General features: G+C 42.6%; 2 protein-coding genes across 2 annotated transcripts in view; both read left to right on the plus strand.

Moving 5' to 3' along the window:
* Ngly1 (N-glycanase 1) overlaps positions 1–11,417 on the plus strand; it is a 47,265-nt gene extending 35,848 nt beyond the window's left edge. The window contains exons 11-12 of the mRNA XM_052190371.1: positions 10,216–10,393; positions 10,750–11,417. Coding sequence (XP_052046331.1) covers positions 10,216–10,393; positions 10,750–10,925 — 354 coding nt within the window. The 3' untranslated portion in view covers positions 10,926–11,417. The remainder of the gene's footprint in view (positions 1–10,215; positions 10,394–10,749) is intronic.
* Positions 7,981–10,218, plus strand: LOC127690877 (uncharacterized). Its single transcript, XM_052190370.1, has 3 exons — positions 7,981–8,992; positions 9,065–9,316; positions 9,353–10,218. Exons 1-3 carry the CDS (start codon positions 8,670–8,672, stop codon positions 9,681–9,683), a joined length of 906 nt encoding a protein of 301 aa, XP_052046330.1. The 5' UTR covers positions 7,981–8,669; the 3' UTR covers positions 9,684–10,218.
* Positions 11,418–14,667: the final 3,250 nt, after the last annotated feature.

The raw sequence follows: 14,667 nt of genomic DNA on the forward strand, positions 1-14,667 counted from the left end.
TGCATGAAACTGTTTAAAATTTGTCTCGTTGTTTAAGCAGATATAGATTGCCTTCATTTTCCAATTATATATAACATGAAATTGATGTAATTGTTTTGGGTAATTCTTTAAGTGGGAAAAGAAAGTCATATTCCCAGTATTTAATCAAAAATGCATTATAGATTCTTGTACCTATATCATGGAAATATCTATTTTATAGTGTTAAAATGTAATACTTTTACATTTTTATTAGGTTTCTCATTTTATTTTATGTTTGTATTCTGCTTGCATATATGTATGTGCACCATGTGCCTGCTTCATAGCCATGGAGGCCAGAAGAGGCACCAGGGCACCTGGAACTAGAGTTACAGATGGTTGTGGGCCACCATGTGGTGTTGGAAAGTGAACCTGCTGCTCTGCAAAGCAATAACAGTTCTTAACACTGCCTGAATTCTATTTTAGGAAAAAAATTAATCAAGTGACCAATAACTCTCATGACTGCCATATAACTATGTAAGAGTGCTACCATTTAATTCCTTCACAACCATATATTACCAGCCTGCTAAATACTAGGTTCTAGGGAGTTATGATAGATTTAGCCCAATGTCCAGAATGCTAACTGTCTCACCAGTGACATTAGGATGTGAGTAGTTGAGCTCAAGTACAGGCTGTACCCATCTGTGCCCTAAAACCTTAAAGACCTGAAGGCTACACTCCAGTCCCGTTCACTCCTACATCCTAGGCTGTTCATTGTTGTCATTACCCAAAAGGAATGAGAGCTTTGCTTTAAAGCATCCCTGTTCCTTGGAAACACCATAAATAGTCTGTTACCCACATGACAATAGATAATACTGTATTTTTTATTAGTAATTGTAAGCAGAGAGTGGACACACATGCCATGGGCCATGTCAGTGGGTTACTGATGAAGTTGATCCTCTCCTCTCACCTTTATGTGGCTTCCAGATATGGAATACGTGTCAGCAGACTTGCTCAGCAATGCCTTGGCCACAGAGCCATCTGTCTTATACCTCAAACATACTGATAGCTGTCCCCCACTCCTGCCAAGACATTAACTAATTCATAGGGAATTTTAAAATCAGCATACAAAAATATTAAAATATGCAGTATTGTTCACTTGTAAGATATTGGGTAGATCAAAAAATAAGTCATAGAATGAAGTTGTCATGTTCATGCACATCTACCATACAGTACAAAGAAAGTCTGCTCTCTGTCTCAAAATCAGTTAAGAGCTTTTGTTACTAAACTTACCTATGGCTGTACTATTACAAAGTTGAGTTAAATCATATCTAATCAGGGCTGGAGAGGTGGCTGAGAAGTTAAGAGCACCTGGTATCCAATCATAAACTCAGCCACACATGAACCAAGCTGGGCATCCGACACGTATCTGTAACCCCAGCTCTGAGCTGGGCAGAAGCTGGGCATCTGACACATATCTATAGCCCCAGCTCTGAGTTGGGCAGAAGCTGGAGTACATTGCTGGGGCCTTCTGATGTTCAGCTTAACTGAGAAATAATGAACCCATGTTCCGTAAGAGACCTTGCTTCAAAAGAAACAGACAAAGCATGAAGGAAAAGGCTAGACACACCCACTCATAGGCGTAGACACCTACACGCATACTCACACAGATACATACACACATACACCTTCTGTAAAAATAAACAAATGATTGCATCTAACAATAAAGTGGGGATTCCCCTAGGTTATAGGATTATTAATCTCGCAATTTTGCAAATATTTTCACTTAGCCAAAGAAATGCATAAAAACCAAACAATAAAACTTAGAATTTCTCCAGGTGGTGGTACCCATCTTTAATCCCAGTACTCAGGAAGCCAAGGCAAGTGGATGTCTGTGCATTCGAGGCCAGCCTGGTCTACAGAGTGAGTTCCAGGACAGCCATGGCTACACAGAGAAACCCTGTCTCGGCAAAAGCAAAAACAAAACAACAAAAAAAGAACTTAGAATTTCAGTGTCTATGATTCTGTAGTTGGTAGAAGTCTGGCCTTAGCCTAAATTTCCAAGCAGAAAGCACAGTGGAATAGAAGTTTTGCTTCCGCAGAAGCTAGTCTGTGCTTGCTAAACTGAAGGAAGCGCATGCTTCTCCCTAGCCAGCAGTGTTGCTAGGGAAAACAACAGAGAGAATGATGGTGTGTGGCAGGAGGTGCAGTGTTGGAGAAGCAGGGCAGCTCTGGCATGCTGCTCCTTTGTCTTCCACAGTCCTGTGTTCATCTGCAGACATTTGCTGAGTGCCTCTTATGTACACCAGGCCTCTCGTCAGCTAAATAAGTGAATATGAGTCCCTTTTCCTTACCGTCTAACAGGGAAAACACAAACAGCCATCTTAACTACCATGCAGAGTGCTATAATAAGGATAGCAGTGCATTGCTATGGAAACACTGAGGGAATTAGCTCTGACTGGGGGAGTTGAGCAGATCTCCTCAAAATAGGCAGTATTTGAGCTGGACACTGAAAGATGAGTAGGTGTTCAAAACAGGGATACGTACTCTGTTTTGATACATGAACCAAAATAGAACACTAGTTAGCAGGTACATTGTAGGAAGAGTTCAGTGGCATGATGAATTACAAAGGCCAGTAAACAGAAAGAAGATATGCCTATTCAAGACCTGGTTTGATTTAGTGTAGAGTATGGTACAATACTTCACTGAGTGAATCTGTTTCTCACTATAGAACTTAGTGTTAAATCAATAAAAATACTAGAATCCTGGGGAGAGGAAGGGAGGGAATGAAGAGAAGGAAGGGGGGAGAGAGAGAGAGAGAGAGAGAGAGAGAGAGAGAGAGAGAGAGAGAGAGAGAGAGAGAGAGAGAGAGAAAAGAGGAGAGGAGAGGAAGAAGAAGAAAAAGAAGAAAAAGAAGAAGAAGAAGAAGAAGAAGAAGAAGAAGAAGAAGAAGAAGAAGAAGAAGAAGAAGAAGAAGAAGAAGAAGAAGAAGAAGAAGAAGGAGGAGGAGGAGGAAGAGGAGGAAGAGGGAGGGAGAAGAGAGGAGAGGATAGGAGAGAAGTGAGGAGAGGAGGGAAAGAGAGGAAGAGATGAAAGAAAATCAGTAGCAGTTGTCACTAAACCTTGTCTTTCCCTTTAGAGGTATCAGCCATCTTTGGTTGTTTGCCAGCTCTGTTGAATAGTAGGCCAGTTCCCAGTACTCCTCCCCTCAGTGACATCCCACACAGTGGATAACAAGCAACCTCTCTCTTCTCACAGTACTAAAGACTCTTACCTCCCAAGGCCACAGAGACTTACTACATATTCTAGTTTCAAATACATTGCTCAGTAATAGCTGAATTAAAAAGAACATGAAAATCAAATCAAGACTGGTGCAACATTGGAAGGCAAGTGATAGCACCTCACCTTTAAAAGCAAGGTGAACAATCACCTAACTCATCTCCCCAGCTGCGTGGTGCCTGCATGTGCTCTATTCTGTCTTGGAGAAGTGCTTTCCGAATTTCAGTTGCTCCTGAATTTACTGCTCTTCCAGAAGTCACCCTAGCTGTTTGTCCATCCTCATCTTGCTCTGTGCTGTGCTTTGCAACTATCTGTCCGTCTCAAAACCTCCTTTAGTTTCCTATTTGGTTGATTTCTTGTCATTAGAGCTTGGCTTAATATCCATTCCCAGCCAACTGAATGTTCCATGTCACCTTTTTTGATTCTTTTCACTCTGTACCTTGCACCTTTAATAAGCAGCTGTGTGTAAGAGCAGACTAGTCTGTTAGAGCCCCCACTGTCATTTCCCACATCCTGCCTTGGTCATATATCTGATGCCTAATGCCTAGTCAGTGTGTAGTGGAGACTATAGAAGGTGAGAAAACACGATTGGATATGTGCAGTGAGTCTGCACCCTGATGCACTGTTGTATCTTGTTTTCTCCCTGCTGTACTGCTCAGAGCCTTGCACATGCTCCCATGCATCTTCCTGCCACTTTATATCCCAAGCTCAAGACTTTTGAACAGTTTTTCTTTTGTCACTATACTCTTTTGTGTCAAAAACTTTTCATTTAGTCACTCAACAAACATGGAGATTGACAAACGTGCTTGGCATTCAAGACAGAATGAAAGAAGTAGTAGGCTTCAAGGGGCCTGTGACTGTGCTGACTAGTTTCATGTCTACTTGACACAAGCTAAAGTCATCTGAGAAGAGTGAACCTAAGTTAAGAAATGCTCCATCAGATCAGGCTGTATATAAGCCATAGGGCATTTTCTAAATGGATCTTGAAGACACAGCCCATTGTGGTTGGGGCCATGCCTGGGCCGGTGGTTCCAGGTTCTATAAGAAAGCATGCAGAGCAAGCCATATGGAGCAAGCCAGTAAATAGCACCCCTCCGTGGCTCCTGCATCAGCTACTTGAGTTCATCAGGACTAAGCTCGTCCTCTCCCACTGAGGCCAGACAAGGCAACTCAACTAGGGGAAACATGTCCAAAGGCAGGTAAGAGAGTCTGAGTTGGAGAAAGACACAGTCCTGCTCCAGTTGTTGGGGAACCCACATGAAGACCAAGTTTCACATCTGCTACTCTGTGTAGGAGCCCACGTCCGTTCCATGCATGCTCTTTGATTGGTGGCTCAGTCTCTATGAGCCCCATGGGCCCAGCCTCGTTGGCTCTGTAAGTCTGTGTATGATGCCCTGACCTCTCTGGCTCCCTCAGTCTCTCCCCTGACTCTTCCACAAAACTCCCTGAGCTCTGCCTGATGTTTGGCTGTAGGTCTCTGCATCTGTTTCCATCAGCTGATAGGTGAAGTCTGTCAGCTCGACTCCTGTCTACAAATATAGCAGAGTTAATAGTGTTAGGGATTGATTTTCTCCCATGTGATGGGTCTGAAGTTGGGCCTGTCATTGGTTGGCCATTCCCTCAGTCTCTGATCCATCTTTATCCCTGTACATTTTGTAGGTACGGCAAATTTCGGGTTGAAGGTTTTGTGCATGGGTGTCCCTTTCTCTCCACTAGAAATCCTGCCTAGCTACAGGAAATGGCAATGTCAGGCTCCATATCTCTTGCTGTGAGGAGTCTCAGGGTCACCCCCATATCTTTCCAGGAGCCTTTCCTATCCCAGGTCTCTATCTTGTTCTAGAGATGACCCGGCTGATTTCCCTTCTCTCAGCCCTGTCACCCTCAACCCCCACTCTGCCCATACCTGATCCTCACCTCTGTTGTTGCCCTCCCTACTCCCTCTCCCACCCACTCTCTCCATCCACTTCTGACATCTATTTCATTTACCCTTCTGAGTGAGATTCAAGCATCCTCCCTTGGGCTCTGCTAGTTACTTAGCTTTTTGGGATCTGTGGGTTGTAGCCTAGTTATCCTGCACTTTATGGCTAATACCACTTCTAAGTGAGTAAATACATGTGTGTTTTTCTGGATCTGGGCTCAGGATATTTTCCAGTTCATCCATTCGCCTGAAATTTCATGATGTCCTTGTTTTTAATAGCTAAGTAGTATCCCATTGTATAAATATACCACATTTTCTTTACCAATTCTTCAGTGGACATCTGGGATGTTCACAGTTTCTGGCTATTACAAATAAAACTGCTATGATCATATGACCAGGAGTGGTCATATAGCTGGGTCTTGAGATACAACTATTTCCAATGTTCTGAAAAAATGCTAAAGTGATTTCCAAAGTGGTTGTACAAGCTTATACTCCTACCAGCAATGAAGGAGTGCTCCACATCCTCACCAACATGTGCTGTCCCTTGATATTTTGATCTTAGCCATTCTGATGAGTATAAGAAGGAATCTCAGGGTTATTTTGATTTGCATTTTCCTGATGACTAAGGATGTTGAACCTTAAGTCTTTCTCGCCATTTGAAATTCCTCTGTTGAGAATTCTTGGTTTAGATATCCACCCCATTTTTTAAATTAGGTTATTTGGTTTGTTGGTGTCTAACTTCTACTTCTTTATGTATTTTGGATAATAGCCCTCTGTGGGATATAGGGTTAGTGAAGATCTTTTCCCATTCTATAGGCTGCAGTTTTGTCCTAATCATAGTGTCCTTTGCCTTACAGGAGCTTTTCAGTTTCAAGAGGTCTCACTTATTAATTGGCAATCTTAGACCCTGAGCTGTTGGTGTTCTCTTCGGGAATTTGTCTCCTGTGCCATGAGTTCAAACTATTCCCCACTTTCTCTTCTCTTAGATTTAGTATGTTCAGTTTTATTTGATGTCTTTGATCCACTTGAACTTGAGTTTTGTTCATGGTGATAAGTATGGATCTGTTTGCATTCTCCTACATGTAGACATCCAGTTAGACCAGCACCATTTGTTGAAGATGCTTTCTTTTTTCCATTGTATGGTTTTGGCTTCTTTGTCAAAAACAAGTGCCCAAATACTATAGTAAATTTTGAACACCAGATGATGTTGTAGTGAGAGTGTCCTGGCCTTAAGTGGAACACTTGATAGCTTCATAATCTGACCCTAATAACAGAAGGCGATAGTTGACTATACATATATCTGAGCGTGTGCAAAGCATTTCTGAGCAGGGTCTTACTGCCTAGCTATGGCTGGCCTGAACCTTGATGTGGAAATTAGAATGGCCTTAAATGTAGACATCTGCCTGCCTCTGCCTCCTCCTGGTCTTTTTTTTTTTTTTTTTTAGGATTTATGTTTTTCCAAGTTTTTTTTTTAAGATTTATTTATTTTATGTATATGAGTACACTGTTGACGTCTTCAGACACACCAGAAGAGGAAATTGGATCCCATTACAGACAGTTGTGAGCCACCATGTGGTTGCTGAGAATGGAACTCAGGGCTTCTGGAAGAGCAGTCAGTGCTTTTAACCACTGAGCCACCTCTCCAGCCCCTATATTTATTTTTTAAATTATGTATATGTGTCTAGGTAGGTACCTGTGGCGGTGAGGGCAGAAGAGGGAGTCAGATCTCCTGCAGGTAGAAAAGCAGGAAGTTGTGAGCCACTCCATGTCCGTGCTAGGAATGGAACCCAGGTCCTCCGAAAGAGCAAGACATTCTCTAACAGCTGAGCCAGAGCCATCTCTCCAGCCCCCAAGACCATCTTTTTAGAGCAAGATTGTTCAAATTTAATCATTCTGATAACATTTCAAATTAACAAGTATTGTCCTTGGTAGACATTTTATTGCTGTGGTAAAACAGTGCCTGCCAAAAGCAGCTTGGGGAAGAAAGGGTATTTCATCTTACCACTTTGTAGTCCATCTGATGTAAGTCAGGAATTCCAGCAGAGGCATGGAGGGCTGCTGCTTACTAGCTTGTCCTCAGGGCTAGTTCAGTTTGCTTTCTTATACAACAAAGCACAGCATGCCCGACATGGGCCCTACTACCTCATAATCATGCAATACTAAGACTTACCTTCATGCTTATATATGCAACCAGTTCATTTTGTGGACTTAGCTAAAAAGTGCCCCCCTTTTTTTAACAAATGAATTTCTGTAGCATTCACATTTTTTCATACAATGAACTTAAATTGCTTTTTTAAAAAAGTGAACTGCTTCTTGTTTTTCTGCTTTTCAGGTTAGATATGTTTAAGGGCAGAGATCTTGCTTAACACTTGATTTTTGTAGTGTTTTTTTTTTTTAACTGACAGGTGTTATATTTATATATGCTGGATTCAGTTCTTCCATATGTCTAACCATTGGTAGCGTGGAGTATCTGGTACTAAAGACTGATTCTATGACTGAGTTCTGTATTCAGCGCAGCCCCATCATTCCTCATCTGTAATGTGCCCCAAATGCAGCTTCCTCTTCCAGATACTTCCTTCCTGAGTAAAAGTGTCATCATTAGCTACAGCTTCTGTCATATGTTGTCAGTTTAGTGTCCTTGAATTTTTTTGTATAAACATAACATAGTATTTAGTAACACTATCTCATCTTCTACTTGGCAATATTACCTATTGGTAAGTTATTATTTTCATCCACTTGCATATTAATATAAACCTAAATTATATTGTTGAATATGAACTAGGAGCTATAGAATCACATGTTTTTCTTTATATTCTACTTTCTTCTGTCATTTGGAGTTTTCTGGAAGGGTAATTTTCTCAATTAAGATTCCCTCTACCTAAATATATCTAGGTTTGAGTCAAGTTGACAAAAAAGTCCACACATGCATATTTAACCAGGAAGAAAGATAGAGCAAGTAAATGCTAGTCATTCTTTTTACATGATGATAGAAAGTAGAGGACAAAGTAGCCCATACAGGAAGATATTTCCATAAGTGGTCCTTCAGTTGCTCTATAGCATCTAAAGAGTATCAGTTGTATTTCTAAATGAACCAGTCTAATTTGAATATCTGTCCATTTGTATATATTATATAAATTACAAACATTTAATGCCTAATAAGTACTTTGTGTTTATTAGAAACTCCCCTCCCCCATGAATCCACAGTTTATACCCACAGAGTCCTTTTGATGTGGTTCCATTAGACAAAACACAAATATTTACAATGAAGTAAGGAAGGTTGGGCATGTCCAGGCATGATGAAGTGTTGAAGGACCTTGGACACTGACAGACTTAAGGCAAGAGCCCACAATCTGAGGTTCATAGACTAGGTGGAGGCCATGGAGAACATGGGACCTAAAACCCAAACCTGAGAGTGGTGTTGGGTAGTGAGAGCAGATGTTATCATTCATGGGTGGTGTAGCGTAGTAAGGAGGGGCCTCTTTTAGAGCGTCTCTTTTTATTCAGACACAGAGGTACTATGAGAGCACAGACAAGAGTAGAGAGCAGAGTGAGGTCAGGCCTGAGTGAGGAGCTGGGCTATAGGGTGAGGTCAGGCCTGAGTGAGGAGCTGGGCTATAGGATGAGGTCAGGCCTGAGTGAGGAGCTGGGCTACAGGGTGAGGTCAGGCCTGAGTGAGGAGCTGGGCTATAGAGTGAGGTCAGGCCTGAGTGAGGAGCTGGGCTACAGGGTGAGGTCAGGCCTGAGTGAGGAGCTGGGCTATAGGGTGAGGTCAGGCCTGAGTGAGGAGGTGGGCTATAGGGTGAGGTCAGGCCTGAGTGAGGAGCTGGGCTATAGGGTGAGGTCAGGCCTGAGTGAGGAGCTGGGCTATAGGATGAGGTCAGGCCTGAGTTAGGAGCTGGGCTACAGGGTGAGGTCAGGCCTGAGTGAGGAGCTGGGCTATAGAGTGAGGTCAGGCCTGAGTGAGGAGGTGGGCTATAGGGTGAGGTCAGGCCTGAGTGAGGAACTGGGCTATAGGGTGAGGTCAGGCCTGAGTGAGGAGGTGGGCTATAGGGTGAGGTCAGGCCTGAGTGAGGAACTGGGCTATAGGGTGAGGTCAGGCCTGAGTGAGGAGGTGGGCTATAGGGTGAGGTCAGGCCTGAGTGAGGAGGTGGGCTATAGGGTGAGGTCAACCCTGAGTGAGGAGGTGGGCTATAGAGTGAGGTCAGGCCTGAGTGAGGAGGTGGGCTATAGGGTGAGGTCAACCCTGAGTGAGGAGGTGGGCTATAGGGTGAGGTCAGGCCTGAGTGAGGAGGTGGGCTATAGGGTGAGGTCAGGCCTGAGTGAGGAGCTGGGCTATAGGGTGAGGTCAGGCCTGAGTGAGGAGCTGGGCTATAGGGTGAGGTCAGGCCTGAGTGAGGAGCTGGGCTATAGGGTGAGGTCAACCCTGAGTGAGGAGCTGGGCTATAGGGTGAGGTCAGGCCTGAGTGAGGAGCTGGGCTATAGGGTGAGGTCAGGCCTGAGTGAGGAGCTGGGCTACAGAGGACCCAGGTAGACATGTAAGTTTCATGACACACATGGAAGGGTGGCTTTGACAGGGATATACTGGAAACAGCCTGTAGACCTGAGCACCCTAAGCTATGACTGCTTAAAGTAAGAAGGGGGAGTGCACTGGAAAGGCAGCCTGTATGTCACTTCCACAGCCCTTGGTGGTGGCTGAGCTGTGTCATGTCCTTTGAGAAGCTGTGGCCTCACTGTCATTGGGAATTGTGTTTTAAAATCCTGACTTGAAATGAGTCAAGGGGCAGTTATTCGGAAGGATAGTCAGTTCCTCTTAGTGCTTGCTTTAAGTGGTAAACTTCTAAACAGATTATACTTTAGGCACATATGTACTTTTATATACACAAAAAGATGTCACAGGAAATATTGCTAATGACAAGAAAAATGATAGAATTAAGAACCTTTTCAGCAGAAAAAATTTCATTTTTAGTCAGCCTTTGTTCAAAGTATTCTGCAATGATAAGATTCTCATTTTCTATTATTTGATTTCTTCTGAAAATTCCTCCCACTTGCCCCAAAATTTCTAGGTTTATTTGGCCCGAAAAGAAGGATCATCTTTTGCTTATATTTCCTGGAAGTTCGAGTGTGGGTCAGCTGGTCTAAAAGTAGATAATGTTTCCATCCGAACAAGTAGCCAAAGTTTTGAAAGTGGATCAGTGAGGTGGAAACTGCGATCTGAGAAGGCTCAAGTCACCCTCCTGGGAGGTAGGTCCAGCTGGTGTTCACGGGTGGGGCTGCCTGACACACTAGGCTGCTTGTACTTCACTGAGATATGCCAAAGAGCTACGCTATACATAACTGTATTAAAACTCATTTCATCTCATTTTGTATGAGACAGGCTGGTGTGTGTGTGTGTGTGTGTGTGTGTGTGTGTGTGTGTTGAAAAATGCTGGAAGAAAAATAATCTCTTTGTTACAAGGGATATATTTCTTCTATAAAGAAAAATACCTGTTTTTAAGGAGTGATTTTAAACTGTATCTGTCCTATAAGAGGTGCATTTGAAACTTCTTGCTTTTCAAACTACTAAAACTCAAGTGTAAATTCTTTTTTCCCTCCAACAGATAAAAATCTACGTTCCTATAATGATTTTTCTGGTGCCACAGAAGTTACATTAGAAGCAGAGTTAAGCAGAGGAGATGGAGAAGTTGCTTGGCAACATACCCAGCTGTTTAGACAAAGCTTAAATGACAGTGGAGAAAATGGCTTGGAGATAATTATAACATTCAATGACCTCTGAAAGCCTGAACTTCAGGGAAATGCTGGCTACAATCACGGACCTGCCATGGCCTCCAGTAGTGTATTAGCTCAGTGTGTATCTAGTTGGCAGTTCACCACTCTGTCCAACAGGTTTCTTTTGCTGGCTGTACATCATGTAATCCTCATTAAAATATATCTTCATAGTGTGGACCATAGGAAATCTTCAATTAAATACTCACTTCTGCCTGCGACTAGAATTTGGCATAAGATCTTTGACATAAAGTAACCATATGAAATTCTAATCTGAACACTGTTACAAAAGTTGTAAATGAAAATGATGGTATTCATGATTAAATGCTATTCAAGACTATGATATGATCTGGGGCTACCATTTTCTGAGTGGATTTTCATAACATTCTTAATTTTGAATAACTGTCAAAGTCTTATCTCTTATGTTATATGATGCAGGAAGATTTTTATCATTGTAAATATATGGACAGTTAAAAAAAATAAAGTGGATTATTTTCCTTTATACCTTTCCAGTGCTTACCTTGCCTAAAAACAGGCTTTCCTGAATATGATGACATTGAAAATTGCTTCAGTATACACTGGTTATGCAAACATTTATTACTAACAGCTTATTTAAAGATACATTGCAAGTTCCATAATGCATGGGAACTTGGATATTCTTTACCTTTGAACTATAAGCTACCTCAGTGAATAAAATATTCTTGACTTTGAAACTGTTTTGCATGAAAAAATTAAGTGATGTGAGTGAGGGCTGAAACAATTAAGCTTCAGAAGGCAGATACTATTTGAGACATGCCTTGATACTATAGAGTAGGCCACCATAGTGTAAGGTGCGTGAAATCTGGTTCTAGCTGTAGGATTTAATACCAATCAATAAAAAATACTAGTATCATATAGAGGGAAAGAGTAGCAATTGTCTCTAAACCTCATCTCTCCCATTTAAATCACCATCCTTAGGTGTTTACCAGTAAATAGTAGGCCAACTTTTGAGAAGTACTCCCTTGCTAAGAAGTTATATTTCACTTTAGAATAGATAAACTGAATAAAGGAGGATCAACAAAGAATACAAAGCAATGCTTGGCTACATGAGACCCTGTCTCAAAAGAAAATCTGCCTTGTTCTTTTAAGTAACTTATGTAGCTGAACTTGTTATGTCTTGAATATCAATGTTCAGGAACTCTCAGACTTCAAATAATTCTCGGATTTTACTTCTGTAGATCTGTGCCACAACTGCCAGCTTCATAGTTTTCCCAGCTTTCTTCCTCTTTCCTAGCATTGTGTACAATTCACAGTGGTGGCTTGTCTCCAGTCTTTTTCAACTGAAGCTTTTAAATGAAGATATTTAACATAACATCTGGGCTTTGGGTGCATATTGAAAGGTGATATGTGGTGGCTGCTGTCGTAGATACTCTATCTGTGTATACCCACGCCCCCATACAGGAGCAGCTGGCAAAGCTTCCATCTGTACAGACCTACAACCCCATATAGGAACAGCTGGCAAAGCCTTCTCTAGGACAAGACCCGTCCAGACCCCAATCCTACCACCGTAACCCCCAGCTCTTCAGTGAAATCTCCTGCCAGTCACTCCTTACTAACATCTTTGCACCCATGTTCTTAAATATTCTAATTCCATGTAGATCAAATGTAAAAATCAAAGCCAAACCAATGCATTCCATGTTTTATCTGATCATGGTTTTCTGTGCATAGTCCCATATAAAGGTTACTTGCCTAGGAGTGTTCTGCCCTACAAGAATCTTCACTTTATAGCAATATGTTTATATTTTAGCCATTTAATATAGTTTTTTTAAAACACAAGTTGTTTAAGGGAAGACAGACAGCTGAGGAGTCCGTGAGGAGGCGGCTGTCCTAAACACTGCCTGAGCTCGGCATCCATGAAGAGCTTACCGAAGCCTCCTGTCAGTGCCAAAGGAGACCGTTAGTTCCCACCTCCACAACACACCTTTCCTCAGTTTCTTTTAATTGCCTGTGAAACAAATGTACTCGGTTATTGTTGCTGTCTTTAAATTCAAACTGTGAGTTGCTCACGGTGTTTTGGAAAGTGTGTTCTCTTGCACTTTTGGGAACCATCTCCTCAGAGCTGGCCAGCCCTCGAGAGCACTCTCAGGTTAAAGAAAAGTAAACCATCACTAGGCAGTGGCCATGGTGGCATGGTTGTAATTCCAGTGCTCACCAGACTGAAGCAGGACTGAGTGTTCCAGACCAGTCTCGCTATATAGACACACCCTATCTTAAAAGGGGACGGTGGGTGTCGTGTGCCTATGAGAGGGGGACACCAGGTAAGGGGATAACACTTGAAATGTAAATAAAATTTTAAAAAAATAACCCAGAACAGGATGTCCTGTGTAACTCAGGTGAGCTTACTGTTTGGGAATGATCTAGGCTTCATGCAAGTAGATGTGTGAAAACAAAGGCATATTCTGCATGCTGAATTCCTGGGTGGGGAGACACTTGTCTGAAATGGTATGATAGCCCTTGCAGAGGTAAAGGACTTAAGCAAAGAGCGCCTTTGATCTCCTCTTAATAAACATAGCCATCAAGGATCTCTCACTTCTTGTAAACTCTAATTTGAAACAGATTAAATGCTGAAGGGGAATGGTGATGGCGAGCTTAGTAGCCTAAGTCCTGAGGTAGTGAGTTCCAGAACTCACTGAGGAAATGAAGCTGCACTTTTGCTGGGATTCAAGCATCTCATGGCACTGACTGTGGAGTGCCCGCCCTCTGCTGCTGGGGGAAGGAAGGCCCAGCATTCCCTTAATAGTATGTTTTCTGAAAATAGCAAGAAGCAGAGGAGCTGCCGAAAGACCCGGTGAGAACCTGACATGCCCTCCTTTGGGGCATGGAGTCTGTATGTAGCCTTGTCTGCCCTGGCACAACTCTCCTGCTGCAGCCTCACCCTTGGAATTACAGATATGTGGCAGCATGCCCTACTCCAAACACCAGACTTCTGCTGTCCAGGTAGGTGGGCACGAGGACCACAGCCCCTGGTTACTCAGCACCATCTTACCTGCTCCCCCTCCCTGTTCCACAGACCCTGTGGTGCCAGTGTTCACAGGTTCCGACAAAGGAATGGTTCTTGCAACTAAAACCATCTGACATCTGGTTTCTCAAATGCTTCATGTGATAAACCATGAGATTTTTTTAAAAGTTTATTTATGGAAACCTCCTTTTTTCTTTGTGAATGTGAGTTAATTGTTTTCCTCGGATTGAACGCAGAGCTGTATTTAAGCCTTGTTTCCTGATAAAAATGCAATTTTTAGTTCTCTCATCACAGAATGAATTACATACCAAGTAAATTATGCTTCTATTTATGAAATAATTCCTTCTGTGAACTGTTGGTGGATATTTTACAATGAGAATGCATAAATAGAACCAGGAAGGAAAGAAAATGTATATTAGCTATTTCTGCTCCTTCCCACCACCCCCCCCCCATGCTGGTGCCTTGGGCCTGGAATCGTTAGACATGTCAGATCATAGGATGAGGATTGCATCCCATCATAGAAGGAGGACTGCTGCTCACCAGGAGGAGGAGGCATTGGAGAGATAGCCCTCTGGGCTACACTGGTGATTTTGTGTCAAAATTCTTAGACTGGGGCTAGTGAGTTTATTAAGAAGTCCCTGTCTAGAGTGTCTGTGTTTGCGCATGTGTGAGCCCACATCTAGCCCATGGAGACCAAGAACAAGCTCGGTTGCTGGTCCTTGCCTTCTACCTGTCTTGAGTTTGGATCTCTCTC

Source organism: Apodemus sylvaticus, chromosome 8, assembly GCF_947179515.1.
Source record: "Apodemus sylvaticus chromosome 8, mApoSyl1.1, whole genome shotgun sequence".
Lineage (NCBI taxonomy): Eukaryota > Metazoa > Chordata > Mammalia > Rodentia > Muridae > Apodemus > Apodemus sylvaticus.